Below are 27,349 nucleotides of genomic sequence, written 5' to 3' on the forward strand. Positions count from 1 at the left end.
GACTTTGAACACTGTCACGTATACCAGATAAGATCACAAATTGAATGAAGCATTTAAAATACTCAACATAGTCTGTGTTTGGCTGCAGATTTCTATTTAGATCACACATTCTTTCCCTGTCAAAATCGAAGTGCAAGTATTCATCTGTTATTTTCGTTAATTATAATTAGATTATGATGTACATGTATTTGATAGATTTGGTTTGTCTTGAAGCAGTACTTGCTGTAAAACAGTGTGCATAACAGCTAAAGGTATAATAATAAAGGGATGTGGCTAAGAAGCTTAATAATAGTATTAACAAAAGGAAACACTGAAACTTTTTTTTTTTAAATTTATACCACAGAGTTCATAGTTACACTTCTGGATGAAGAAAACCTAAAAGCAGTGAACCTGGCTGTTGTGTTCTCATGCTTGCTGTTCACTTTGTTTATGTAGCACTTTGTTTTCTGCACTGTAATCTGAATATTATTTATGTTCTCATTCTTTGCAGCATGCTTTGAACTGTGTGTTTTGGTTTGGATTGCTTTGATTTTGCATTGGCCCAGTAGGTGTTATGTAGATCAAGATGAAATAATCTCACTACCACACAGAACGGATTAAAGCTTCAGTTTGCTATCTGGACATTACATTGCTATAAATGCTCATACTATTTTCAGCATTGCCTCAATAGCAAATTATATATTTTAATGTATGGTATTTATCTTATTTCTTTCCTATGTAGAATTATCATTCCATATAAGAATAAAAAAATGCATAGGGCTTCAATTTTCAACCCCCTTTCAATTAAAGTAAAAAGCCCCCCGCCCCCCCCCCCCCCCCTTCCCTTTCCACACAGGCTGTGCTTCTCCATTGATCCCATACAAATCAAACGTAGATCTAAATGTGCTTCATCTTGTTTTCCACATATTCTTTTTTCCTTTATCAGTTGCTGTTTTAACTTTCTTCCTTCAGCCTCATTGCCTCCCTTTGAGCCCGCAGGGTGATGCATGTTAGTAATTCCATTTTCAGAGCCTCTCTAGACAGATTAATTCTTCACTTGGAAGTCCCACAGCTCCACTTTTCTTTCCAGTACTGTATTTGTAAAATAGCGACAGCCAGAGGCTTTCATGGATGGAATTATTTAGCAAGTGTGAGCAAACCTATGAACCCTAGGTCTATCCAAGCAATGTTCAAGTATTTTATTTCTGGTTTTATTTATTTATTTATTTATTTATTGTCTTGAGATCCAAAGCACTTTCACAATCAGAGTTGTACAAGTACAGACATAAATGAATAAATAAATAAACCAAATAAGGCTTTGCCAGCTCAAAGGCATTGTGAAGATGTGTCAGTGAAATCAAAACTTCCATCTTGTTACAGCTTTATTATACACAACAAAGATACTTTCTTTAATAATGCCACAAGAAGCCGAATTGTCCATCATATTCTGCAGAGGATCAAATATGAAGAAGGAAAGAATAAAATTGGTGAGTAACAGTTTAATGAAAGGGTAAAAATGCTCAGTATACTGTACCTTAACAAGCACCTTCTAAAGGGTTCTGGAACGTATAGTTTTTTAGTGACACATTTTTACTAGTTGGAGGAGATTTCTATTTACAGGTTACAGTAATTCATTTCATATATATTCTGAAATGCATATACACCAGAACATGTATTATTCATAGCTTACTATAAAGCTATTTTTCTCTCTTGAATTGAACTTAAGACACCTAATACATAAACATCAGAATGAGGAACAGATCTACAAAAATCCTAGGTGAAAACTAAATGCTGATTTACCAGTGTGACATTCAAAAATGCAGAATTGCTTGTCAAAATAATTGGCAATGGAATAGAGATTTGGGATTCTTCTCCACACACAGGGTATTCCACCAAACACACTTTGTTAAATCCTTTCCTAAGCCACTGATACTCTGAATCCACTGCTCTCAGGTCAGCAGTTTTAGCACTCCATAGTTGCAGTTATCTTTGGGTTTTCTTTTTTTTTTACAGATCTCCAAAGAATAAGTAGCAGGGTTCTGAAAAATATAGCATTATACGTCCCCACGTGTGCTACAACTGTTTAAATGACGTACCTGTCATTTTTCTTTTCATTGTTAACATCCTCACAACCTTTTACACTTATATAATTTTAAAGTCTGTTTCAAAGCTCTTTTCAAAATGGCTGCTCTAGTGCACTGGGGTTTGAGATCTGTCCTCTAAATCACTGCAGGAAGAGCGATAAAAAAAAAACAGCAAGTGTTCTAGCTTTTCTGTTCCGTACCACATCATGGATCGTTATTGCCGTTACTTGTTTGACAATGTGGGCAATAATTCTTATATAAGTGTACTATAGCGGACATTCTGAAAAGAGCTTTGAAACAGACTTTAAAGTTGAAAGTGTAAAATGTTGTCAGGAAGTTAACAATGAAAAGAACGTTATTTAAACAGGTGTAGCAACACGTGGGCATGTATAACTCTATATTTTTCAGAACCCCACTACTTAATCTTTAAAGCTGATATACAGTAAGGTTAAATGGCTTGATATTCACCCTAGGTTTGCAATGGAAGCTAAATATACTGTACCGTGTAGTTGATGAAATCCCTATGTTTGTAAATACCCTCCAGCTCTTACTCCATCATCCATTAACCAAACCCCTGCTTGCATCAGTCATGTGTCCCACAAGTGAAAGACAGGCCTTTACCAGTAAACAAACCCTGTGAGCCAATCACCAGTCTCTCACCCACACAACATCTGTCCAATTCTTGTAATGTAAGTAACTCTGAAATCATTACCAAGTCTCTCAACTGAACTACTTTTGAGCCAGTTTAATTAACAGAAAGTAAATGAACAAGCATCTGTTATTGTGGATTGAATTGTCAGTGCAAAGGTTGAAAGGATAGCTCACAAAGCTGTTATTTTACAATTGACAAAAACTGGGATCAAACAATTTATATTGTCCATAGTTAATGTTTGTAAAGTTGCCTGTTTAAGTTTAACACATACCCAGCCACAACACTGAATGTTGGAGGCAGTTTGGTTGAATTTTTCTTGTATTAACAAAAATCAGTAAACATCTTTATTATTGCCACCCTAGGACTTAACCGTCTGCTGAGCAATAATTCCTATGAAGCAGCCTTTCCCCTTCATGAGGTAATGTATTCTTATTATTTATTATGGGTTAATTATCAGGTATTCCTGTGTCTACATATTCCCTTGCTGGGAAAGCTCAGCTTCACTGACTGCAACTCCTTTATTTACATGTATTTTCTTTTTAACATTTATTGCCAATACCCTGTGCTTTTTTTTTCAAAGTATCTTTTTGCCATTATACTCTAATCCTAACAGTAAATAATGTATTTAATACAAGTAAAAATAGATTAAAGTATGATAAAAGCTCTTTAAGATGTATGCTCTTTTCCAGGGAAGTTACAGGAGTAAGAACTCAATAAGGACCCACGGAGCAGACAACCACAGACACCTGCTGTATGAGTGCTGGGCCTGGTGGGGAGTCTGGTATAAATACCAACCCCTGGATCTTGTACGGTAAACTCTCCTGTACTTTGGACAGCCCTAGGTACGGCTAGCACTGGTGAAATGGATGTTGGCCATCTATTTATTTATTATTTTCCTTCCAGTACATTGGTCTAGTCTCTTGTGACCACAGTTTTCCTTGGCGGATGTTGTTATCTGTGCTGCCATCCTTCTGCACGTGAAGGTTTTTCACACTGGTGGTCCGCAACACACAGTCCTTGTTATGCAGCAAAGACTTATTTCTTTGTCAATAAGATTTGCTTGTAACATATATAAACAAAGACAAGACCCCCATGGAAAGACCTTTATCAGACCACGCCATCTAACATGTGTGGGTGGAAGACAATAGGAGGGGTGGATGTTATTGTTTTCTATGTTAACAGCATTACAAAGTATATTGCTTACCTGTAGACCTGTTATAACATATATTTTTTAGGGTCTATTTAGAGAAAGTTATCTATTCACTTTATAAATGTAGAGCTTGTGCATGTGTTGATGAAATGTTGCTCTTCAACACAGGCAATATTTTGGTGAGAAGATCGGACTGTACTTTGCTTGGCTAGGCTGGTACACTGGCATGCTCTTTCCAGCTGCCTTTGTGGGGCTGCTAGTATTTCTGTATGGAGTCTTCACCCTGGATTACTGTCAAGTCAGGTAACATGAATGGATTATGTCAGAATCAGGCTGACTGCATAGAAGGGTGGTTATACTGTGTGTCACCATGTTATATAACCACTGAGGTTCTAAGAAGTCCCTTATTGCTGAGAGGAACTGAAACATACTCGTAATTGGCTTTAAGAAGTATTTGGCTTTAAGAAGTATTTATCGACAGATAGTAGGCATTAAATAAATCCATTCATTAATGTGTTGATTTCAAAACAAGAAAAGATGTCCTTCCCTCACCTTTACAATTGTTTTAAACGCTGATGGGAAGCACATTTTCCTCTCATCTGGTATGCTGACATTTTTACTGCTGTACTGCTGTATCAAGGCCTTGCATGACAATTAACATTGTTAATTGCCATTGATTGGTACTCGGTTGTAAAGGTGAGGGAAGGACATATTTTCTTTTATTAAAAAGCAACACATTAATGAATGAATTTATTAAATACCTGCCGATAAATAATTATTGAAGGCAAGTATCAGCACACCTCAAGTAAGTATTGTATCTAAGTAAAGTGGTTCATCCTTGTAATGAAGCTACATATTTCTATCAAATATGACCATGTAAGAACTGGTAATGTAGGGCTATGGTGACAGAGAACATCTTAAAGAGTTAATAGATGCACAGGATTCTGTAAAAACATCTACTGTACATTCTTCCAAATGTTCTGAGTTATTATTCATTTAACAATGTGGGGGGTATTCTTTTCTGCTGTATAATAAACTGTAATTAATGTATTTGTTCCTCCAGTAAAGAAGTCTGCCAAGCAAGCGATATTATAATGTGTCCTTTGTGTGATAAGTACTGTCCCTACATGAAATTGTCAGACAGCTGTGTCTATGCCAAGGTACTGCACTGCATGTAACTTATAACATGTTTTCTTTATTGTACTTATTTTTTCATGTGATCAGTGGCTTGTGCAATACATACCTTTACTGTCAAATATTGTAAGGCAAATTTGTGATAATGGATAAAGTGAGCAGAAAACATTTTTCAATGAAGGGTGTTATTTGAATCTGTTGGTTTTACACAGATTATTAATTACAGTTGTTTACTCTGGGGTGCATTGAGAAAATATCTCTTTTATATGTGAACATTTTAATTTGGGCTAAACCATGGTATAGCACACATACAAAAGTACAGTGCAGATTTACCATTTACAAATGTAGGTGGATGCTCTTGGTGAACTCCTCACATGTATTTATTTATTATTGAGAAACCTCACAATCACTACAACACCCTATTACTTTCATCTTTTACCACTCTTTTTTCTTTTATGAATGTGCTTATTCCAGTGGAATTTTGTAGTGTTTGTGCTGCAAAATTAAATTCAGAACCCAGTGTTCTCGAACAGCAGGTTATTTCAGGATTAAATCACCAGTCTTACTGTTTTCTTCTTTATCAATCGAAAGCAGGTCTGTAACCCCCGCTACGCCCCCACGGGTGTTCTTGAAATCTCTGCAGTGTTCAGTCATTTGCTGCGGGTGGAGTGTAGGCGATAGCCTCCCAGTGATGCAGAGCTCAGTGGTTATCTTATGGGTAATTCCTGCAGAATAAGCATGGACACATTTTGCTATTATTAAGGTTGCAGTCACTCAATGCATCTAATTTTTGGTCTTTTACAAGGCCAGTGCATTACAATTTTAATGCAAAATTATAATTGCACATGTCTCCTATTTGCCCTTTACTGTTAAACAACATTAACTGTCATATTGCATAACCTTAATGAAGCGGAATTTTCAACACAACATATTAAGGGGATGTGGAAAATCCAAGCTTTGGGTCTTGGCCTGAAAAATGAAATGCCCTGTTATGGAATTGTATCTCATATCCAAAGTTTCAGTCCTCTGACTTAATCAGCACACTGGATCATTCATACAGCCTGTGGCAAACTGGCACTTTCTCATAATATTACCACCCACAATTTCTAGAGTTTGAAAACTGATTTCCCTGAGGTTTCTAATTTTTCTAACAGCTTTTGTTTTTGTGTATGCTTTTCATGCCCACAGCACCACTATGATGTTCTCTGGGGTTGTCTCATGACCCTAAATTAAACACAGTGTGCATAAGATTACAGACAAATTCTTAATATCAATGCTTGGGAGTGTTTCCAAACTAGTGTGCTGTTTATAATAAATGAGCACACAGACTTCAGATTAGAAATATCATAACTTGAATATACCAATTAGGACGGTCTATTGCTGGGCACTACCACAAGGTAGATAACCGCGGAACATTCACATAAAATATCTAGCTTTTAAAAAGTGAAATGGAAGGAAAGTAAAACATTGAAAAGGTAAACAAAGGAACTTACCTTTTTACTTTCCCAACGCGGTCAACTACCAAATGGTAACACCTTCTAATCAGGATTCTATTGCTTAATTAATCATAAATAAATATATCTTTCATCTGAGGTTTACCATTCTTCATTTTCCAAGCTTTGTCTGTTTTTACTCACACACAAAAAGCCACAGCAGGAATCAGTAAATATAATTATAAGGACACCATAGTTTATAAACAAGATTGAATAAAACTGTTATTCAGAGACAAAATCCACAAGACTGCTTTCTAAAAATATAGCAGGCTCCGGATTTTCAGCACATGTACATGCCCTGCACATTGTATATATTACTAACTTTTGTTAGTTTTACTATATTTTTTATGTGAAGGATTTGATTTTTAACTCCAATCCTTTTTGCAGGTTACACATCTCTTTGATAATGGAGCAACTGTCTTTTTTGCTGTTTTCATGGCAGTATGGGGTAAGTTTTAAGTCAGCATTGAGAACCATAACACGCTATTAGTAGCTTAAGCAGCATATGTAATTCTTGTATTGTATCAGTCCAAATGTGGTACAATTAACATTCTTGTTATTTTAGCTTGGAAACATTTTGTTATTTTTTTTTTTTATTTAATAGACAAACAATGTATAAACTTATAAAGTATTGCAGATTATTAGCAATGTGTTCTTGTTCTTTAAAATCAGCACATTAGACCCTTTTTCCAGTTTTCAGGAACTGCCACCTTGGGACCCACTTTACTCCAGCAGTCTGGGTCAAACCCTTTGTAGCAGTCTTTGATTTCCTTTCAGTGAATTGTCAGTTTTACTCAAAAATGGAAGACTACTTGTAAGTGTGACTTAGTTCCAGATTCTCAGCCTTTGTTAGTTCTTCACACTGTTAATCTGTTTGATGAATCTTCTCTCAATAGTTTAACACTTTCTTAAGAACTTCTTCACTCAGGCCTGCTCTCAAATGTGTTTTTATTTTTGTATCTGCCCTTTAGGACTTGCCCTATTCATACACATTCTATAACATTACATTCTGGGGACTCATATGTACAGTCACGGACAAAAGTATTTCGGCAGTTTAAAAAAATGAGAAAAACTACAAAGAAAGTGATTTCTATCATTTCTAATTGTTCTATTGAAAGATATAAATTAAAATAGAGATTCAGCTTTATAATAAAACAACAAATTATTGCATAACAAGCATAAAATTAAAATGAATGCAAAAATGAATTTCATACTTTGACAAAAGTATTTGGGCAATCAACATTTTTCATATGAAACCCATTCGTTGCTAATTATTGACAATAATCATGATTGAAAACCAACACCTTATGATAATTATAGAATAAATAAATACATAATCATTAAGAGCTGAAAAATAAATTGGAAATTTGAAAATTAAAAAAGCAACAAAAATGGTTAAAACTAAAGAGTATGATCTCAAAATGGCAATGATACCACTCAGCGAAAAAGGAGAAACTACCAGAAAAATAGCAGAAAGACTTGGTTTACCAAAAAGCCCTGTGTGGGCTATTATTGACAAAAACAGAAGAACAGGAACTACTGCACCTAGCTCCAGGTGTGGAAGACAAAGAAAGATTTTTGCAAAATCTGGAAGAAGAATCGTTTGCGCAGCCTGGCAAAATCTTCGGATTGCCACAAGATTTGACACAAGAATTGAGAGAAAATGGTCAAGAAATTCATGAGCGAACAATTCAGTGATACCTTAACAAGATGAATGTCCATGGGCGAAAACCAAGATGCAAACCTTTGTTAAAAACAATACACAAAAGAAAGTGATTGGAGTTTGCCATTGAATACTTGAAGAAGCCTGATAATTTCTTCAACCAAATTTTATGGTCAGACAAATCCAAAATAGAACTTGTTTCACCAGAAAGCAATAATATGTTTGAAGGAAGAAGAATTTAAAGAAGTTCACCATGGCCAGTGTTAAACATGGTGGAGGTTGTGTGATGGTATGGGCTTGTTTTTCTTCCCCAGGCACTGGCGACCTTTCTATTGTAGAAGGATCCATGAATGCTGCAAAATATCAAGACATTTTGCATTCTCATTTGTTACCCAATGCTACAAGGCTTACTGGATGGAAGTTTGTATTCCAGCAGGATAATGGCCCTAAGCATTCTGCAAAGTCTACAAAGGAATTTCTGAAAAAAAGGAAGATTACAGTTATGGATTGGCCATCTCAGTCCCCAGACTTGAATCCCATCGAGATGTTGTGGACTGACTTGAAAAGGAAACCTGAGTCGATTGCAGAACTCAAAGCTGTATGTGTTGAAGAATGGGCAAAAATATCTCCAGAATGATGCCAGGAACTGGTTTCAAAATACAAAAAAGGAAGCTCTAAAGGAAGCAAAGGCCGGGCACACATAATACTAATGTATTGGTGCCCAAATACTTTTGTCAAAGTATAAAATTAGTTTTTGCATTTTTTTAATTGTATGCATGTTATGTAATAATGTGTTTTATTATAAAGCTGAATCACTACTTTCATTTATATCTTTCAATAGAACAATTAGAAATTATAGAAATTACTTTCTTTGTGGTTTTTCTGATTTTTTTAACTGCCCAAATACTTTTGTCTGTGACTGAATATGACCCCATCTTTTTTGGTCACTTGTTTTTTTTAACAAATAGGGATATAACTACAATCTATACTTTCCCTCATAGACTTGTAGGATTGCTTGCATTGGTTGGGTAACTAATGTGTTCTTTGTTCTTTAAAGACCTTTAACATTGTTGGCTGCAGCACATTATCTTTGACTATCACCTGCTTTATTATGCAGGTCCACTGAACATGTCCTTTAGTTTAATGATTTATCTCTGTATAATACATGTCATACTGCTGCTGGAAACTGTTCAGATAAATAAGTGGAGATCTTGAAAGGACATTCCACTGCTGATTCTCCTCATCAGGAACATGGCACTGATAGATCTCTCTGCTCAGGTACTTGCTGTTACCTTTAACTGTAATGACAACAGAGGAGAGGATCATTTACATGATTGTTGTCAGATCAAAGCATCATAACCCACATTGAGGACAGCACCCACACTGTCTGATAGACAGACAATAACATGAACATTTATGACCTGGATATTTGGATAGATTGGTTATTACAGGTGTGGAAAGCTGCACAGTTGAGTATTAGATTCTGTCTTGCACTCCACTTCAATTGTTTCTTTATAATACATTTCTTGAGGCAAGCTGAATTCAGTACAATGTCTCATTAAACACAAGGGGCCCTGTTATAAAGCAAGTGCAATTTGAGAAATGGTATGTAAATCTAGCAAAAAAAAAACAACAAAACTACTCAGAATAATAAATACTGTAACCGCTCTGCATCTAATGTCTTATTTACCTCTGCCACTGGGACAGAGCTGAAAGCCTTTGAATCAATCCTGTTGATTTCAATAGGCAGCAGTTTGATATGTGTGTTATTTGAACTGTGACAGTATGAGTTTAAAAACTTCACTGGCCCAGTCGCTCTGATGAGCTTTCAATTAAGTTCTATTTAAAAAGGCAGCTATACAAAACATGATGCGTAGGTGATTTAGGACCTTTGTGCAGTGTCCGCCTGCATATTGAATTGTACCGACAGAGCCCCAGTTTGATATTGATCTCATTTATAAGCTTAAGTTATAAGGCATCAGTTGTTTCTTGCTACACCATTAGAAAATGTGCACTTGCTTTGCAAAGGCTCTTGTTCTGTTGTAGTTCAATCAGCCTTGGCAAGTAATAACTCAGCAGCTGTACCATCCAACTTCTTCAGAATCAGATCTCCACAATAAGTGAGAAAAACATCCTGAAAATACAATGAAACATACGCAACGAGGAGAAACAGAACCTCCCCAACATTTATTTTGTATATAATTTCTTGCCCTACTTAAACCTGCTCTGTCAGCATTTGTGTTCTTTATGTGACTGTTTTATATCTGTATAATCAGGTGCTAGACTCAAGGACATGTGGGACTCAGGAGCATAAAAATCTCTTGTAATGTTACATTGTATTAACAGGCCAGTAAAAAAGGAATATGTCACATGTATTATGTATTACAACGTGTTACTCATTTTCGTTCTTGTCTTTAAGAAGTATCTATCGGTAGGTACTGTATTCAATGAATCCATTCATTAACTTGTTGATTTCAATCAATGGCAATTCGTTTGGAAGATTCTTTTCCTCGTATCCGGGGTGCTGACATGCCGAGGCCGAGGCCATTAAGTAGCAAGTAAAGATATCAGCACCCCGGATGAGAGGAAAATCAGCTTTTAAAACACTGCCATTGGTACTCAATTGGAAACTCAGTTGGATTTATTGAATGTCTGCTGATAGATACTTCATAAAGACAATAATGAGTACAAGTAATGAGTTTCTAAACACCCCTAGTAGCTACAGTATTTGCTGTCATGCAGCTCAAAATGGGAATTGTTGGATTAGGCCCTTTTTGTGAGCTTTTAAGGAGCTTCATATCATCACAGGATTGATAACCAATGTGTGACGATGGCGCCTGTAAGACACTAAAGCCTGTGATAAAAGCACATGAAAGACAATGGCAGATATTGTATCAGCACTGGGTGTGCAACTGCAAAAATCTCCATATAGTGAGCCTTTTGCGAACACAACGCAACATATTTGTTTTTGACATTTTCTAAAATCTATTTTGTACAACTACAGTATCAACTTCTCTTGGGGTATTCCAATGGTAGTATTTTTTTTTTTTTTGCCATGAAATATATATATATTTTTTTAATAAATAGAAATCAGCATACAGGCTGACATCCATTTGGGTCAGATTTATTACCTGCTATAAAAGTTAATTATAACAGTAATAGCTGTAATCTAACATTCAAAACAAAGCAGAAGTAAAATATTTTACTTACCACTAAGGGTTAGTTTTTCTGTTGAAAGGCTGTTTTGAGAGTGAAGATATTCCTCTGTTTTCCTTTTATCATATCTCCAACATTTATAAAGGACAAGGCCCATAGTTAAAAGCTGAAGAAGGAAGGTAAATATACCCAAAGTAACAATTACGCTGCCTCCTGTTAGACAAAAATAAAATAAAACATAAAAAAACAACCTAAAAAAGATTGTAATAGGGTTCATGATAGGGTGTGTGAAATATCCACTGAGAGCTGAGATTGGAGAGACACAGAAGTTGTTGTTGACGTGCCATGCAAGTTTTATTTACAAACAAAACCACAACCAGGTGACTAACCATGGTGGAGCACGGGCACATACAAAAACTGGAGTGTAAACAAAAATAATATATACAAAAATGCAACACAACACACTGTTGGAAGACAAAGGGCTTATTGATAATAAATCAATGAATGTCTGGCCATCTGTCTTGTCAGAAGGGGGATTCTAAAAACAATCCTGCCATATCTACCACAAACTTAAATTTCAACAAACGGTATTTAAAAAGAAACAAAGCTACACTATTTACACGTGCAGGGCCTCAGCCATGCCACAAAGACGTACACATTTTTAGATTGAAACAAAACACCAAACCAAAAATAAACCAGAAATAGTGCTTTTTTTATATATTGCTAATAATATATAGAATTTATATCAGGTTCATTATTTGTTCTATTGCTGATGTGTCGATAGACTTTATCTTTTTTGACATGAGCATTAAAAGAATATATTAATTTCTGTTTCTGTTTGAAATGAATTGGGTGTCTGTTCTAGTTTATCAAATTGGGTGTCTGTTCTAGTTTATCAAGTTACAACAATATATTTTAGACCTGTTTTCATAGCCTCTGGTTTTGAGCACCTTCATATTTTTATCTCAGTGGTGTGTAAAGAATACAGCGCAGCATCAAAACTCTCATCTGCGATTACAGAAAAATGAGGGAGCATGATCTCTATACACTCTGATGCTCTTAAGACAAATCTTCTTTTTTCTGGAGAATGCGACCGAGAAATTGGGATTATATTGCAGTGATACACAAAACACAGGTTACAGCAAAAGTTATGTAATGTGTTTCTTGCAAATACTGTAGGCCTGTTCTGTAATGCTTCAAGACTCACAATAGGTAGGAGAAATCAGCTACATATTTAGCCATAAAGAAAAAAAAAAGTTGCAGTTTTGCCATGTATGTGCCTATTAAGGACCATGCTGAACGGATGGCCTTCTCACCCAAGAGGCTGCTTGTGGATGATATGAGTTGGCAGGGTAATAAGGCTTGCACTGTGTGTGCCTACATGTTACCTGATTTAACTATTGGAGGGCTGCTGTGCTTTTCCTGATTTAACAATTGGAGGGTTGCAATGAACAGTGCTGTCAATCCACCAGTGTTCACAAACACTGCACCGGTTCAGGAAGAAAAAGTTTGAATGAACTTAAGTAAAACAGATTTGTTGGAACTCGTTCAATTCTTCTCACCTGAATATACAGTGATGTCTTTGAAAGAAAGCCAGGTTGTGTGTTGCTCTTTCAGAACATCTGTTGCATTTCCGGGAGAATCCATGGACTGATTGTTATAAGCTAGATCACAGAAATAGGAGAACAGCAGAATATATATGTGACAAAATAGTCTCAATGTATTAGGCAATACAAAGTAGAGAGTCATTGCTTTACACAACCTCAAATAATAATATAGAAGTATGAAATACACACAATTAATGTATTACTGGTGAAAACAAGTTAACTCCTATCTATGTCTCACACTACATGTTAGCACCTTATCATGCTGTAAAATATTGGTTAGCAAATGCAAATCTTTTAATCCATCCATAACTTAAAAAACACCCATTATAAATTATAATTTAAAACTTAGATGTTAAAGTTAAGTGCTTTCAGCAGTGTAATAATGTGTTATAATTTAAGGTTATCAAATTAAAAAGTGTATGTACTTGAATACCAAGAGAAAATCAAAGTTTAAAATGACCCGCAGTTATAATATATATATATATTACTCTTGTCCTGGATGCTTGCCTTGTCACAGTGGTCACGTGGGTCACTGCATAGTCCCACTTTAAATTGATTTTTAAAAACTTTTAGATATATATTGTTTTTATATTTTATATTTAATCAATAAATAATAAAAATACATATACTGTTTGCCACCTACCTTGATAGGATTAAGAAAGTGCAAAATATTTTGGAACCTTCCAAAAACAGAACACACCATACAGGAACAGTTTATCCTAATCAGACCTGCTTGTCCTCCAATATGCATTAATGTCCACAGGTAAGAGAAATAACCAACAATATTAACACTTTTCCTCAGAGATTCCAAACACCATTTCTGAGACTATTCCCACAACTGTGTTTTCTTTAGGCCGATCCCAGAAACCAAAGCTCAACCCACAGTAAACAATCAAATAAATGATAAACAATTCCAAATAAAGGATACTGAAATAGTAACTAATAAATGCAATCCAGATCTAGAGATTGCACAACTTTGGAAATGATTAGCTAGGTGGTCATGAGATTCAGTTTGTAATCTTGCTTTAAAAGGCCTGCCAGGTATACATTTGAATCAGTTGGACTTTTGTAATATGTGCTCTTAAAGGACATTGTCCATAAAGCACTGTTTGTTTTAAGGTTCATCTTCAGGATATATTACCTTGAGAGTATACCTCTGCTGACACAAATAATGCAGTCATAGAAAAGACTCATTTTAGTAATTATTTATCATTGAAAATAAAGTACAGTGATGAAGGTTTTTGTTCAAGCAGTCTTGGAAAAAAATACACAAATATTGTTTTAATAAGTTAGACTTTTTACTCTTCTTAGTCATGTATAACCCCCTCGATTTTATTTAGTCTTATAATGCACTACAAGCAGATCCCACATGCACTATATTGTACAATTCAAAATGCATTCCATTGGACCCTGTCTGAAAAGAACGTAGGCTGTGTCATTGAACTGATATACAAGGAGATCGTACATTAAGGTGGAGTTATGAAGCTTATTTAATTTGCATCAGAGGTCAATACATTTGCTGTACTCTTACAAATACTGTCTAGAAGCATGAAGCTAACAGGAATTATTAGCTCTGCAGCCAAGTTTGAATGACAGCAACTAAACTGCCATAACCTCCCTGTACACCATGGCTTGATGTCGGTAAATTGTCTGGGTCAATGTTTTCCTTGCAGTGCTATTTGAACCTGTGACCTTCTAGCATATGTGAGTCAAGTGAGCTGCATCCTGAGCTCAGGATCAATACAGTGTTGTGTAACATTCCTCTGCTGGATTCCATAGCGAGGCTGTGAAAGACAGAGTTTGCAAAGTTTTCCCTTGAATTTCTATTATTTAGCATATCGGCGACAAGCCAGCAAGAGGCATTGCTACATGCAGGATACACTCACTTTCCATTTAAAAACCCAGCAGCCAAATGAACTCTACCGCACTCTATCATGTCAATAGCTGAGGAGCTAGAGGAAGAGTTTCTTATTACAAATAAAACTGTGGGCTGTCAAGAGACATTAATATAAACACATACACAAATATTAACAGGAACAAGGCCATTAGGCCCAAAATGCAATGGTGTTCCATTTCTATGATTTTTCCTTTATTGCTTCACTTTACTGCATCTTCCCCTTATAGTACCTTGTAATCCTCTCAGGAAACCCTTTTTTTGTTCTCTTGAACCTGTTCTTACCCATAATTGTATTTATTTTTTATATTACAATACATAGGGAACATTAAATTTACTATAAATGGTACAATTTACAGTCTTATTATCGTTCAGTTTACCTCACTGTTTTCACACTTACAGTTTCACTGAGGATGCTTTTAGGGTGTTCCTGGTTCGAAATCTGATTACACTGATTTACTGATCTTCACTGGGGACTCACAGGGAGTAATGCATTGGCCTTTTTGCTCTCACAAGGTTAGGGAGGAATGTCAACTAGGGCTAGTTCACCTCATCATGCTTCAGAAGCTGTCCATGCAGAGAATTCCCAGACTGGACCCTTGGGGACATCTATTGCTTGGGTTCGGTGGTGGAAAAGAGGCGATTCACTTGACAGCAGGAGCTGATGTGGTCTGTTGATCATCAGTCTCTGATCTGTTAGTTAGTTTCAGTAGTTAGGCGACACTGGAATTGTGAACAAGATGGGGAAAATACTGAGTAACAGAACCTTATGAATGTAATGTTTTAAAACTCATCCATTTAACTATTTGTTCAGTTTACAGTATATGTCTATCTATACATATAAACTGTCCAAATCAGAGCCACATACTTTGTGTTTGGATAGTTCCCCATTATCATACCCACTTATCCTACCATGCTGTCTTCCTGTTGCTAATGGAATTCAAATGGTATTCTTCCAGCGACAGTCTTCTTGGAGTTCTGGAAAAGGAGGCGAGCAGTGATTGCCTATGACTGGGACTTGATTGACTGGGAGGAGGAAGAGGTTTGTGGTGCTGACAAACTGCTTTGTGGATGTCAATCATCCTGTGCTGCATGGATCCTTCTTATCTGCTGAAACGCATGATGTTCTCCACTGTATTCACTGCTAGTACTTCTCCCCTGCTTTCAATTTGTCTGCAGTTGCCTGAACATCTCCCTTAACATTGCTGATATGACTGCATTATTATGCATCTCATGCTTATATCATGCAGGGTACACTGACATTACTCTGACAGACCTCTGCTTTATACATTTCCCACATGTAGATAATCTAGGTTAACAGTTGCTGCCCTGGCTATACTGTAAAGTATGCTTATTTTAGGCTCTTGAACAAGTCTACACAGAGAGCCTATTTTAAACATTCGTCCTTTGCACACTGTTACAGCGCTCCACCTTGTCCATAAACAGGTCATATTCAGTATACACTGAGATTTTATTATATATGTTATGATCTGGTTGTTATGAAAATGTTAGCCATAGACAACCAAAATGCTGTCCACAGCACCATAACACAGAAAAACTACTATACAGTAGTTGCATCACAGTTGGTCACTGTTATTTCTATTTCTTTTCCAGTAATTGTTGCTACCATATTCAATATTTTATCACTTACAGTATGGAATGTTTATTTCAGATTTGTACTTATGGAATTATGTGAATATGGTACTCATGAAACCAGGGTGAAAACAGGCCTCATATTATGCTGTATCTAAAAAATGATCCCTACAAAACAATTCTCATTTATTTATTTTTCATTCACTGCATGTTATGTGTCATTGTATTCCCCACTAAATGCAATACAAGTAAATATAAGTCACTGTAATTAATCTGCAGCGTGTAATTCTCTTCATCCGAGTATGTTTAATGTGAAACATTTGTAGCATTCCAGCCAAGCCTTGTTAATGTGCATTTAAATTAAATGATGTATGATTCTCCTTCCAGTTGAAAGCTGTGGTGTCTGGTGGTCAAATTAAACCATGTAGTGTATATCTCCTCTGCAGGAAGAGATCCGCCCACAGTTTGAAGCCAAATACTCAAAGAAGGAGAGAGTGAATCCCATATCTGGGAAGCCAGAGCCTTATCAAGCTTTTACAGACAAATGCAGCCGGCTGATCGTGTCAGCATCTGGGATATTCTTCATGGTTAGTCACAGTAGCATTGTGGCAAATCAGAGTTTAAATTTGCATTCAAAATCTGTCCAACAACAGGACTGAATTTTCAAAATTCCACTGCAGTGCAGTATACCACTATAAATGCATGGTAAATACCTGTAGTACAGCATAGAAATAATCAAATTAAGCATTGCAGCTGCATGGTAAAGCACAGTCAAGTGTGGGAGTGGGAATAAAACAAAAACAAGGCAGGCATACAAATCTACACTGGTGAGCATTCAAAGAGGAAATATCTATAAAATAAAAGGAAGTACTTTCTAGCACTTAAGAAAATCGGTTTACTTATCATAGGCGTTCAACACGCGTTTAAAATTCTGTTAAGAATATCTGATAAAAGATTTGATTTCGTTTTCAGAGAATTGGGAATTCCAAGGTACTAAGAACAAAGAGGCTAAATAAACCATTAAATTCATCTTAGAATTGTGTTTCGCTGGATTTGCCCATTAAACTTCTTATGTGTTTTTTTAGTTCGATTCATTAGCAAACTATCTGTTACATTTCACACTATAGGCTGTTAAACACACAAAGCTGTGCAGTCAGCCAGAGTATGGGGATAGCAATGCCTCCAGAGACACAGGCCAGGAACAGTACTGCAGGTACAGTTTATTTTTCTTTCTTTTTCAAGAAAAGTGTTGTTTGGAATAAAAAAATAACAAAATAAAGATGGAGAGGGATGCATATATGGAGCTAAAATCAGGCCAACTATCAGACTAGATTAAGGAGAATCCAGGGCTAGAGGACCAGTCCATGCCCATGGTAATTAATGCGCTGTGGCAGAGGGATGGAGACCAGTGGAAGGCCTGGCAGCGAGGACATTGACCAAGGTCACTGGAGGAGGTTGTAGAGCTGGTCCTCTGCTACCTGAAGTAAGACATGAAGACAACAGCAGCCCCGGTACCAGTGTCTTCAGCGCAAGAGGGAGAAGCCCCGCTGTCTCCAGCACGAGAGGGAGAAGCCATGTCTACCCCAGCGACCGAAGGAGATTCGCACCAGTCCCCCGCGACCGAGGGAGAGCCTCACCAGTCCCATGTGACCGAGGGAGAGCCGCACCAGTCCCCCGCGACCGAGGGACAGCCACATCAGTTCCCCGTGATGGAGGGAGACTATGTGCTGCTCTCGCCTCCTCGCCTGTCAGCTGGAAAGCTGATCAGCACTGCCACCGTCAGCCAGTCCGTGGCCTGGAGCACTGCCTATGGGCCCATTGAAGCCTCCTTTCCTGGCCCAAGACTATGACCAGGACTGCTGGGTTTTTAAGGGGGGAGATGGCCATTAAGGCCATGTGTGCTGCGTACAAGGAGAGGCATGTGTGATGGGGTACTCCCCGCCCCTGTGCAAATTATGATTTTGTATTTTAATGTGTATTATGTTTTAAAATATGTTGTGAGAATGCGTGACTGTCAGCTCCTGATTTAATTAGCTGACAGTCACGCAGAATTATTAAACCGGTGCAAAATGTGACTGAGGGGTTAATAGGATAATTGATGGCTAGTTAATCCCTCAGTCACCACTATAAGAACCTGCAACTTTAGCTGCATGGGGGGAGTGTTTGTGAGTGGAGAATGGGAGTAGAGAGTGGAGGTAAACAGAAATATCTAGAAAGTAAAGAATTGCTACACGTGCTAGTTTAAACTAGCACAATACTTGTTTGTTTCTTGTTCTGTTTGTTTGTTTTGGCCCTCGTTGTACCCCAGTCCATTTTGTCACGGCACACCACTGAGTTTGAATGAACTGTCCCAAAGTTCTGCTCATCATTTGGTTCAATTAATGTTGAACAAGCTACCCCGACAGCTTCTTGGCTGGGGACATAGAGTGACATTTTAACATTTTAAAAGCAATGTGCATTATAGCAGCAATATCCTCTGGAAATTAAATTGAACATGAATATCTAATGAATGGAGTCTGATTCTGTTGTGTTGAATTAACGTAAAATGTTGACAGTTTGGGGGGGTTGCACTATTCTAGTTTGTATCACAAGAATCTTTAAATAAAAAGATCCCTTTGTGTCATAATAAAACGAGGCTGGCAGATAATAAGACAGGATTGTTAATACCTTGGAAAATATGGTTTATTGTTTTATCATCACTAATTAAATGGTAAATCCAGAAGTCATGTTTGCCTGGGGATCAAGAGGTCAGTATAATTTAGTTTTGTCAATAAAGCAATTACTGACACAGAGAGAACTTAATTCACTGTACTATATGTGGACCAATGACATTCACCTACAGTATATTATATTGGAGAGTAAAAAAAAAAGATTTATTTACCAATATATTCTAAAATGCAGTATAAAAATATTCTCTCCTAATTTAAGACACATTGGGAAATATATACTAGGTCTGTAAGAGACAATGACAGAAGATGTGCAGTTGAACCTTTTATAATGTTTTATACAGCTTGATAAATTGTATTTGCTTATTGAACCTACTAGTCCATCTAAAACAAATAACGTTTATTAAATAATCAATCGAAACAATATTGGGATGAGACAAAGGCTCAGTTCAATTTACTTTGAACTGAAGAATTCATTTTATGAGAATATAAATTCATAAAAAGTAGATTTGGAGCATTGCTGCCCCCTCTATCAATGGTGTCTTAATCAAATCATGTTTTCTCTGGTTAATGCATGAATTTATATTTTCCTAGAAGTAAAGCCTTTGTCATAGTAAAATATAACAGGTTGTTTATTCAACCAGATTTCAAAGCGGTCAAACAAAACAAAAAGCTGTTTTTAGCAAGTACCTTTACTGGTGGTGAAACAAGACTTGAGAGACAAAACAGACACCAAAAGTATAGAGATTGTACTAAGATTAACAGCTCTTCCAACTACAAAGGAAAACACAATTTAAACCATCTGTGCAAGTGCATGTCACATAGTTTTATAAGTCTTGCAAGACAGCAGCTTAAATTGAATAAAGCAGAAGTGTCATGTAACAAGGTATTATGCCCCTTATCAGTATTTATTGTGTCAAATCACACCTTGCCACAAATGTTTTTCTCTTCTTCAAATAATTGTAAGGTTCTTGCAGTGAAGCCTTCAATTGTACCATCTGATTTTTTTTTTCTTGTGCAAGCTGCTGTTACGCGTTAAAAAAAGCAAATAAGCTGTTCTCTGACTTCAATTTTGCAGATCTTAGTGGTGATTGCTGCTGTTTTCGGCATTGTTATCTACCGTGTGGTGACTGTGAGCACTTTTGCTGCCTTTGAATGGGCTTTAATCAGGAAAAACTCTCAGGTTGCAACTACAGGAACAGCAGTCTGCATCAACTTCTGTATTATCATGCTACTGAATGTGGTAAGTGTGGAAAAGCATTGTAAAAGAAGCCTGACCATCCAAGTGATACAAATTCTGATTTCAATGTACACAGTAATCTACTGAGACACAGAACTTTCCCATGTGTTTTTTTTTAAGACCTTTAAACTGAAGTGATAAAATGTTGTAGGCAATGATCAAAAGTGAGATTTAAACCATTTACTGCAGCATAGGAAAATGTAATATGTCTGCAGTATGACAGAATGACATAATTGTATTTTATCATTAATTTACTTCCTACAAGTCTCTTGTTCACTGTATGCATGTTTAATGGACTTAATTTTATTCTTTACAGTTATATGAAAAAGTTGCCCTCATACTTACAAATTTAGGTAAGCTTCTCTATGTTCTTACTTTTAGACTAGATCATGATAATTAAGCTGAGCCTTTTAATCTGTGTTCATGAAGGATTATTAGCACAATGCAGACGTCAATGCTGACTCTTCAGGATTCTGCCAGGTGATTTGTTCCATAATTGCACAAGTTACAATATGGGGAATTGTACCATTGATTTATTAAAATAGTAATTTTATTTCTAAATCCATTACCCTAGATACATCATATCTGAGATGATTCATAATATGTATGGAAGGACCATCATAATAAAAGTGCTGTTTCTAAGAAAATAGTAGGACAGTGGTACTTCCATCTCTTGTCACAGTATTTGTAATAATTCAAAATGTTTTGCTAGATGCTGATAGTGTTGATATATGATATCACACTTGTGTATGGTTCTTTCAAGCAGGGTTTTCAATATCTTGTTTGATATTTTATTCTCCACAGAACAGCCTCGTACAGAGTCCGAGTGGGAGAACAGCTTTACATTGAAAATGTTTCTGTTTCAGTTTGTCAATCTGAACAGTTCTACATTTTATATTGCCTTCTTCTTAGGAAGGTAAGGAGAGTGATGTATACTGAGCTGAACAATCAGCTTGTGAGTCTCACTATTATTTGTTTTTTAGCTTTCATGGACATTTCCATTCATATGGAAGGAATACTGAAATGTTGTGTGATCTATTACCACTATATTACAGGGTTATTTGACCATTAATAAACAAGGCTGCTTGTATCCACAGCCTGTGTTTTAAATGATATGTAAGAATAGAAAGACAATACATTACATTTCTCTCTCAGTTAATCACTAAAGTACTCTCAACTGCCTTCAAGGCAGCCTGAATAGCAAATATACATTTTACAGCATGCAGATGACAGAGTGAGAGCTTCAACAAAAGTGTATTGTTGAAATTGGTTTACTTGAAATATATATTTCTTCAAATTGTTATTGGCTCAATTATTTTATGGTGTAATTGGAATTAAGGAGAGGGAAAGCAAAGAACTGTTTAAATGTAGAGGCTAATTCTGCAAGTTAGTACATTCAATCACAGAATATTAAGATGTTGGCTAGATGTTACGTTCTAGGTGTAATTGTTGTGTGCCCAATGATGTGATCAGCCACATGTATTTCTTGTCAGATTCACAGGGCGCCCTGGTGCCTACCTGAGGCTCATAAACAGATGGAAGCTAGAAGAGGTGAGTAGAATCACAGCTGGCTTCTTTAGTAATTTGGGCTCACTTTCGTGGTGGCAAAAAAGATCCACCTGTAATGTTAATGGAATGGATGCAACCTGAATTAATCTCAAACAATGCAAGCGAAACAGTAAGTAACTTGTTTCCATTACAAAACTGTTGGATGAAAATCCTTAGGCATGGTAAAAATCTGTTTTGTTGAACCATGATTCAACATTATTGGAACTCGTTTTTGAACCCAGAAAAAGATCACACACATTGGCAGACTGACTAGACCAGAAGAACATGTTAATGTTTTCTGGAGAGTGTTGTGAAAAATAAACCAATACATCACAGTGACATAAACGTTCATTTGCTTTGCATAATGTGACAGTATAATGCCAATATCTTTAAGAAGAACTGAGGCTAATTTACAATCTCCCTGTGGTAGATAGAACACAAAGCATTTTGGCCCTGTGCCCTTTTGTATTGTACCTGCAAAGTAGACTGGAGGAATGTAAAGCTGCCAGTACTTCAAGTGTGGAATTAACCTTCAAAAAGAAAAAAAAAGACATGAATATGCATTGATCAAATACATTCATAGTCTTCCTAGCCAGTGTAAACTAGTGTACTACTACTACTACGACTACTACTACTACTACTACTACTACTACTACTACTAATAATAATAATAATAATAATAATAATAATAATAATAATAATAATAATAATAATAAACATTGTGTAACAATAGTGTAGAAGAGCATCCCTCCAGTAACTAACATAGTGTAATTCTGTGAATTCTGTATCCAAAATGTTCAGTGATACATACTAATGATAAAATGAAAAATTGATACTAACCACCCACCGGTACAAGGAAGAATGAATGCAACACAACTTGCATTGACCATTCTGTTTCAAAACACCAAATCTTCAGCAGCCTCGTGTGTACTTTCATATTATATGCTAACTTCAGTTTCAATGGTCTTGAGCCCTCTGTTTAAAAACAACTATTATAGTATAAACATGTAAAACAATTTGTTTTCCGTGAATCATTTGAGTTAAAATTGCCTACATTTATGTATTCTATGCTGTTTCTACATTATGAATAATTAAATCTGTGGACCTTGCTTTTTTTTATAAAAGCATATAAAAATGTTCTGAATAAATAAACAGACAGAAATACAATGAACGGATAGTTGTAATGCCTCTTGTCTTACTGCTGATATTATATCCCCACATCAGTGTCACCCGAGTGGATGCCTTATCGACCTCTGTATGCAGATGGCAATCATAATGGTACTCAAACAGACATGGAATAATTTCATGGAGCTCGGCTACCCGTAAGTAGATGTGGTGCAGCATTCCTGAAGAGGATAAAGATACAAAGCTGGACAACTGGCTGGCAGCTTAATTCAACACCAACTTTAACATATCTGAAATAAATCCTATTTATTTAGGTTTTATTTATGTATTTACATATGTATTTGTTTATTTATTGTGTAACATTCTCAAGTTTACTGTTGGTTCGCCAGAAGCATGTGAGGTAGAATTGTGTACCAGTTACTGTGTTCCCTTTGTTCCACATTGATAATGAACTGTTAAACAATAATATGGATGACAGCACTGCACACCAGTAGAAATGTCACAATTTTAAAATGTACAAACACATTGGGCCTAGGTGTTATACAGGTATTCAAACTGCTCGAAATATTAACTGTAATAGACCTTAGGCTCGTCAGAATAAATTTGTAACAAATGTTATAGGATTTAATTGTTGGTACTGTATACAGTAGAAATATCCCAAGGTGTGTAATAAGTCATTGCAAAGCTGCTCCCCTCTGATATGGCAATACTTACCATATGTTGCTATGTTTGAGACCATTGTTTGTTTTTAACCCAAAGGTTGATTCAGAACTGGTGGACGCGGAGGAGGTTACGTCAAGAACATGGCCATGAAGCAATGGCAAGCTTCCCACAGTGGGAAAAAGACTTCAACCTCCAGCCAATGAATGACTATGGACTGTTTGACGAATATTTAGAGATGAGTATGTGCATTTTTTTTCAGAATCCTCTTGCTTATTTATGTTACTGATAAATCTCTATTAATAATTGATATGTGTGGCTTTGTTTTTGTCTCTCTAGCTACAGAGATAAAGTCTGCTGGAGAGATAGCATTGTGCTATTGTATTCATTTGATACAAGCATACAGGCTTATCCTGGACTGTTTCTGTAGAACCCATCACTTTAAACTATATAGTCATTGCCTGCTGCTCACGAATTCCACTGGCTTACAGCTTTACAATGTTGTCTGACAGATAAGCTTATTCCAAATTTGGAAAGTGTTTTAATAATTAGTTTTGTTGAAAATAAGCCATATGGCTTGCACTGCCTTAATAAAACACTGCAATTGAATTTACAGAAAAAAAAACAAGCATAATGGTGTGATTAAACAATCAGCCAGGCTAGTATAATTGTTTTTGTTTAACCCAAATCTCATGACAAACATAATGTATCTATTTTATAAGGGGGGGTATAAGTGAGTTTACATCAAAGACTCCAAAGTGTTTTTTTGCACTTTTTTTTTTTTAAAAAGAGAAACACACTGTTACAAAACAAGAAACAGAAATAAACTCAGTAATCTAAAATAAGGTGTTCCTTTTTCTGAAAATAACCCTTCATCTTATAATGGCATGCAAAATCTGAAACTACATATGGCAAATAGTGATCAACATTTTGTATACTTTTCTGTTTGTCATGGGCATAACCTGGACATCAAAAATGTCACAATTTAATTGTGATTGACTGGGGTGGCCAAACACTTCCAAGAAGGTAGGAACCTGAGTGAAAGCTGGAGAACTGAGCCTTTTAAAACCAGAGTGGACCATCCCAAAATAAAAAAAAATACATACCAATGTGGTATAATAGGCAATGCTGAGATATATTTGTTCCATAGGAGCCATCTCAGAGGTTTCCCTTAATTTAGAAAGTTACATCTTCAGCTTAGATAACTAGAGTAAATACCAGAAACAAAATTGACTGTTTTGCTGTGGTTTGCAAAAGACACTGCCAACTCTAGTATTGATGGCTAGTGTTGTGTTCTGTGAACGCCAACAATGCCAGTATTTGGGAATGCATGTGTAACAACAAGCAATTAGTGTGCATATATGCATCAAGGAAAGGGTGAGTGAGTGTACATGAGAGCCACTGAAACTGAATCTGATGGTTTACTGTGACAAAATGTGTCATTTATGCTTTTAAAGAAGTACAGTGCTGCTTAAAACTCCACTATGAAGATACTAAGCACAAGAGTAAAACCAGACTGGCTTCAGACTTGATACCCATGATTTTATGTGATAGAAGCCTGCTGGATTATAAGCTTTCAAATGACTTTAATACTGCAGATGTAACAGCTGATGAACTCCAGACCTTTCTCAAAATGTTGAAAATGTGGGATGGTCCACTTTAGTTCTGAGGAGGCTCAATTGGGACTGTGGATAGAAATGGCAGTGTTACAAGAAACAAAATAGCTGTAAGGTAATAACCGAACTACTTTGAAATAGACATGGTTCTTTTGGCATCTTTGATATGTGGATAAAAATGGCAGCTGGTTTTATTTATTGTGTTTTCTTTTTTAAAATAAAAGGTATTTCATTCAATTAGATCCCAACAGGAGTAAACTTTGTGGTCAATCTAATCAGTCTAATCATGCATTGCCAAGACAACTTCAATTGCTTGAATTCCATTGTTTTTATGGTCTACAAAAGTGGGGAAAATATTGTTCAAGAAACAAAACATTTTACATGAGCAGAAATGTAAATGATAGTGCATGCAGGTGGGAACTGGTCTTTCTTTTAAGAAAGGAAGCACCCTTCTACTAATTTTTTACTTCATTTTTCAAATATGTTTAATTTATCTCTTTGGGCTGTTTCAGCCCCTTCCATCTGGTTGCTGATTTAAAACCTAAAAGTTCCTGTGATTTCTAAACCAAACGGTATATTAGAATATGTGTCTGTCTGCAGCTCAGACAGTTGAAGGTACTTATATCATTTTAAACTTGTCTCCTTGGCACACATCACATCTTTATGTGGCTGACCCCCTTTTTGAACATGTAACAACATATTGATTCTAACCTGGGGTCTCGGGGTCACAGGTATTGAGGAGAATATACTGTCTCCTGGATACAGTACAGTCTTTAGACAAACCTACCAACTCACAGGTGCATGGGCAAACCACTCCATCTTATTAAATGCTTCAAAGGAGATGCTTTTTGCTAGAAGAATGCATTTATTTATATAACCTTGTTTTGGTTTCTTTTTTTGTTTGGTTTCTTGTTCGTGTTAACTGTGGATTTGTACCTGTCTTAGTTCTGCAGTTTGGCTTCACAACCATATTTGTGGCAGCTTTTCCTCTGGCACCACTCTTAGCCTTATTGAACAACATCATTGAAATCCGACTTGATGCTTACAAATTTGTTACGCAGTGGAGAAGACCCTTAGCCTCAAGAGCCAAAGACATAGGTAAAACAGTTTATTCCTTATCAGTTGTCAGGTGGTAAAGGACTGTCTTTTCTTAATTATTGGCAGAAAACAAACATTTTTATTGATAATAGCAGTACAAGTTAACAATAATACATTTTGTCTGTATTTATTCATTATTAGTGGTTTAAGCCACAACTGCGCCAAAAGCATTTTCTCACTTGTCTTATCACTTGATCGAGTGTTATTTTTAGTTATATTGAACTGATTACCATGGTGTATTTCTTCTTTAGGTATCTGGTATGGCATTCTGGAAGGTATTGGAATCCTCTCTGTTATCACAAACGCATTTGTAATAGCAGTGACTTCAGACTTCATCCCCCGACTTGTCTATGCATACAAGTATGGGCCCTGTGCGGGGCAAGGGCAAGCTGGAGAAAAGTGAGTGTGTGTTAAATCCACCATTCCATCATTGAAACACTTGTTATCTTGAACTGTACAATTGAGAATCAACATGCTTTCTAACCCTCTGCTCTTCCATTTTTATTTTATGCTGTCCAGGTGCATGGTGGGATATGTAAATGCAAGCTTGTCAGTGTTCCAAGTGTCAGATTTTGAAAACCGTTCCGAGCCCAAAACAGATGGATCAATAAAATACTGCAGGTAGGAAAAAAGTGGAGGTATACAGGATATCATGACAAACACTTTGTTTTGCAAAAAAACATTTACTGTTTGTAAAAAATATTTTAGCATGGCCAGTTCAAATCTGAACATGGAAAAAAAATGAACAAATTGGATACAAAATAAAGGAATTATGGCCATATATACAAAAGGGACCAAAAGCAACCACAACATTATTAATTGAAAATGTGCAAAAGAAAACAAAAGAAAGAAAAAAAAATTCTAATTATTTGTCTTCGATGTCATCATTTCTCTTATTTTGTAAAGATTTTGTGTGAAAATGTTTGTTTACTGCACCGAGGTAGGTCTGTCTTCAGCCAGCAGCAACATTCCAAAACACTCGCATTCAAGG

General features: G+C 36.2%; 1 protein-coding gene and 1 long non-coding RNA gene across 7 annotated transcripts in view; one reads left to right on the forward strand and one right to left on the reverse strand.

Annotated features, from left to right (window-relative positions):
• Positions 1–27,349, forward strand: part of LOC117419832 (anoctamin-4-like) — a 93,876-nt gene that overhangs the window by 61,848 nt on the left and 4,679 nt on the right. For 4 of the 5 annotated variants that reach the window (XM_034033091.3, XM_058986199.1, XM_058986201.1 and 1 more), the window contains 17 exons: positions 1,360–1,466; positions 3,078–3,133; positions 3,405–3,526; positions 4,034–4,168; positions 4,929–5,025; positions 6,880–6,940; positions 15,772–15,854; positions 16,852–16,992; positions 20,150–20,314; positions 20,628–20,664; positions 21,116–21,227; positions 21,805–21,862; positions 23,084–23,181; positions 23,744–23,886; positions 26,206–26,358; positions 26,610–26,757; positions 26,878–26,979. In XM_034033091.3, the coding sequence (XP_033888982.2) occupies positions 1,360–1,466; positions 3,078–3,133; positions 3,405–3,526; positions 4,034–4,168; positions 4,929–5,025; positions 6,880–6,940; positions 15,772–15,854; positions 16,852–16,992; positions 20,150–20,314; positions 20,628–20,664; positions 21,116–21,227; positions 21,805–21,862; positions 23,084–23,181; positions 23,744–23,886; positions 26,206–26,358; positions 26,610–26,757; positions 26,878–26,979 (1,818 nt within the window). The remainder of the gene's footprint in view (positions 1–1,359; positions 1,467–3,077; positions 3,134–3,404; positions 3,527–4,033; positions 4,169–4,928; positions 5,026–6,879; positions 6,941–15,771; positions 15,855–16,851; positions 16,993–20,149; positions 20,315–20,627; positions 20,665–21,115; positions 21,228–21,804; positions 21,863–23,083; positions 23,182–23,743; positions 23,887–26,205; positions 26,359–26,609; positions 26,758–26,877; positions 26,980–27,349) is intronic. The other variant, XM_058986200.1, reaches the window with a different exon arrangement.
• LOC131697428 (uncharacterized) lies at positions 5,021–13,771 on the reverse strand. 2 transcript variants are annotated; one of them, XR_009307273.1, is made up of 5 exons: positions 13,562–13,771; positions 12,874–12,975; positions 11,366–11,524; positions 9,257–9,453; positions 5,021–5,724 (listed from the first exon to the last, which is right to left on the reverse strand). It is a non-coding gene; the product is annotated as an uncharacterized LOC131697428 (long non-coding RNA). The 2 variants fall into 2 exon arrangements; XR_009307272.1 differs by lacking the exon at positions 5,021–5,724 and having other exon boundaries at positions 6,934–9,453.

This window comes from Acipenser ruthenus, chromosome 14, assembly GCF_902713425.1.
Source record: "Acipenser ruthenus chromosome 14, fAciRut3.2 maternal haplotype, whole genome shotgun sequence".
Taxonomy (NCBI): Eukaryota; Metazoa; Chordata; class Actinopteri; order Acipenseriformes; family Acipenseridae; genus Acipenser; species Acipenser ruthenus.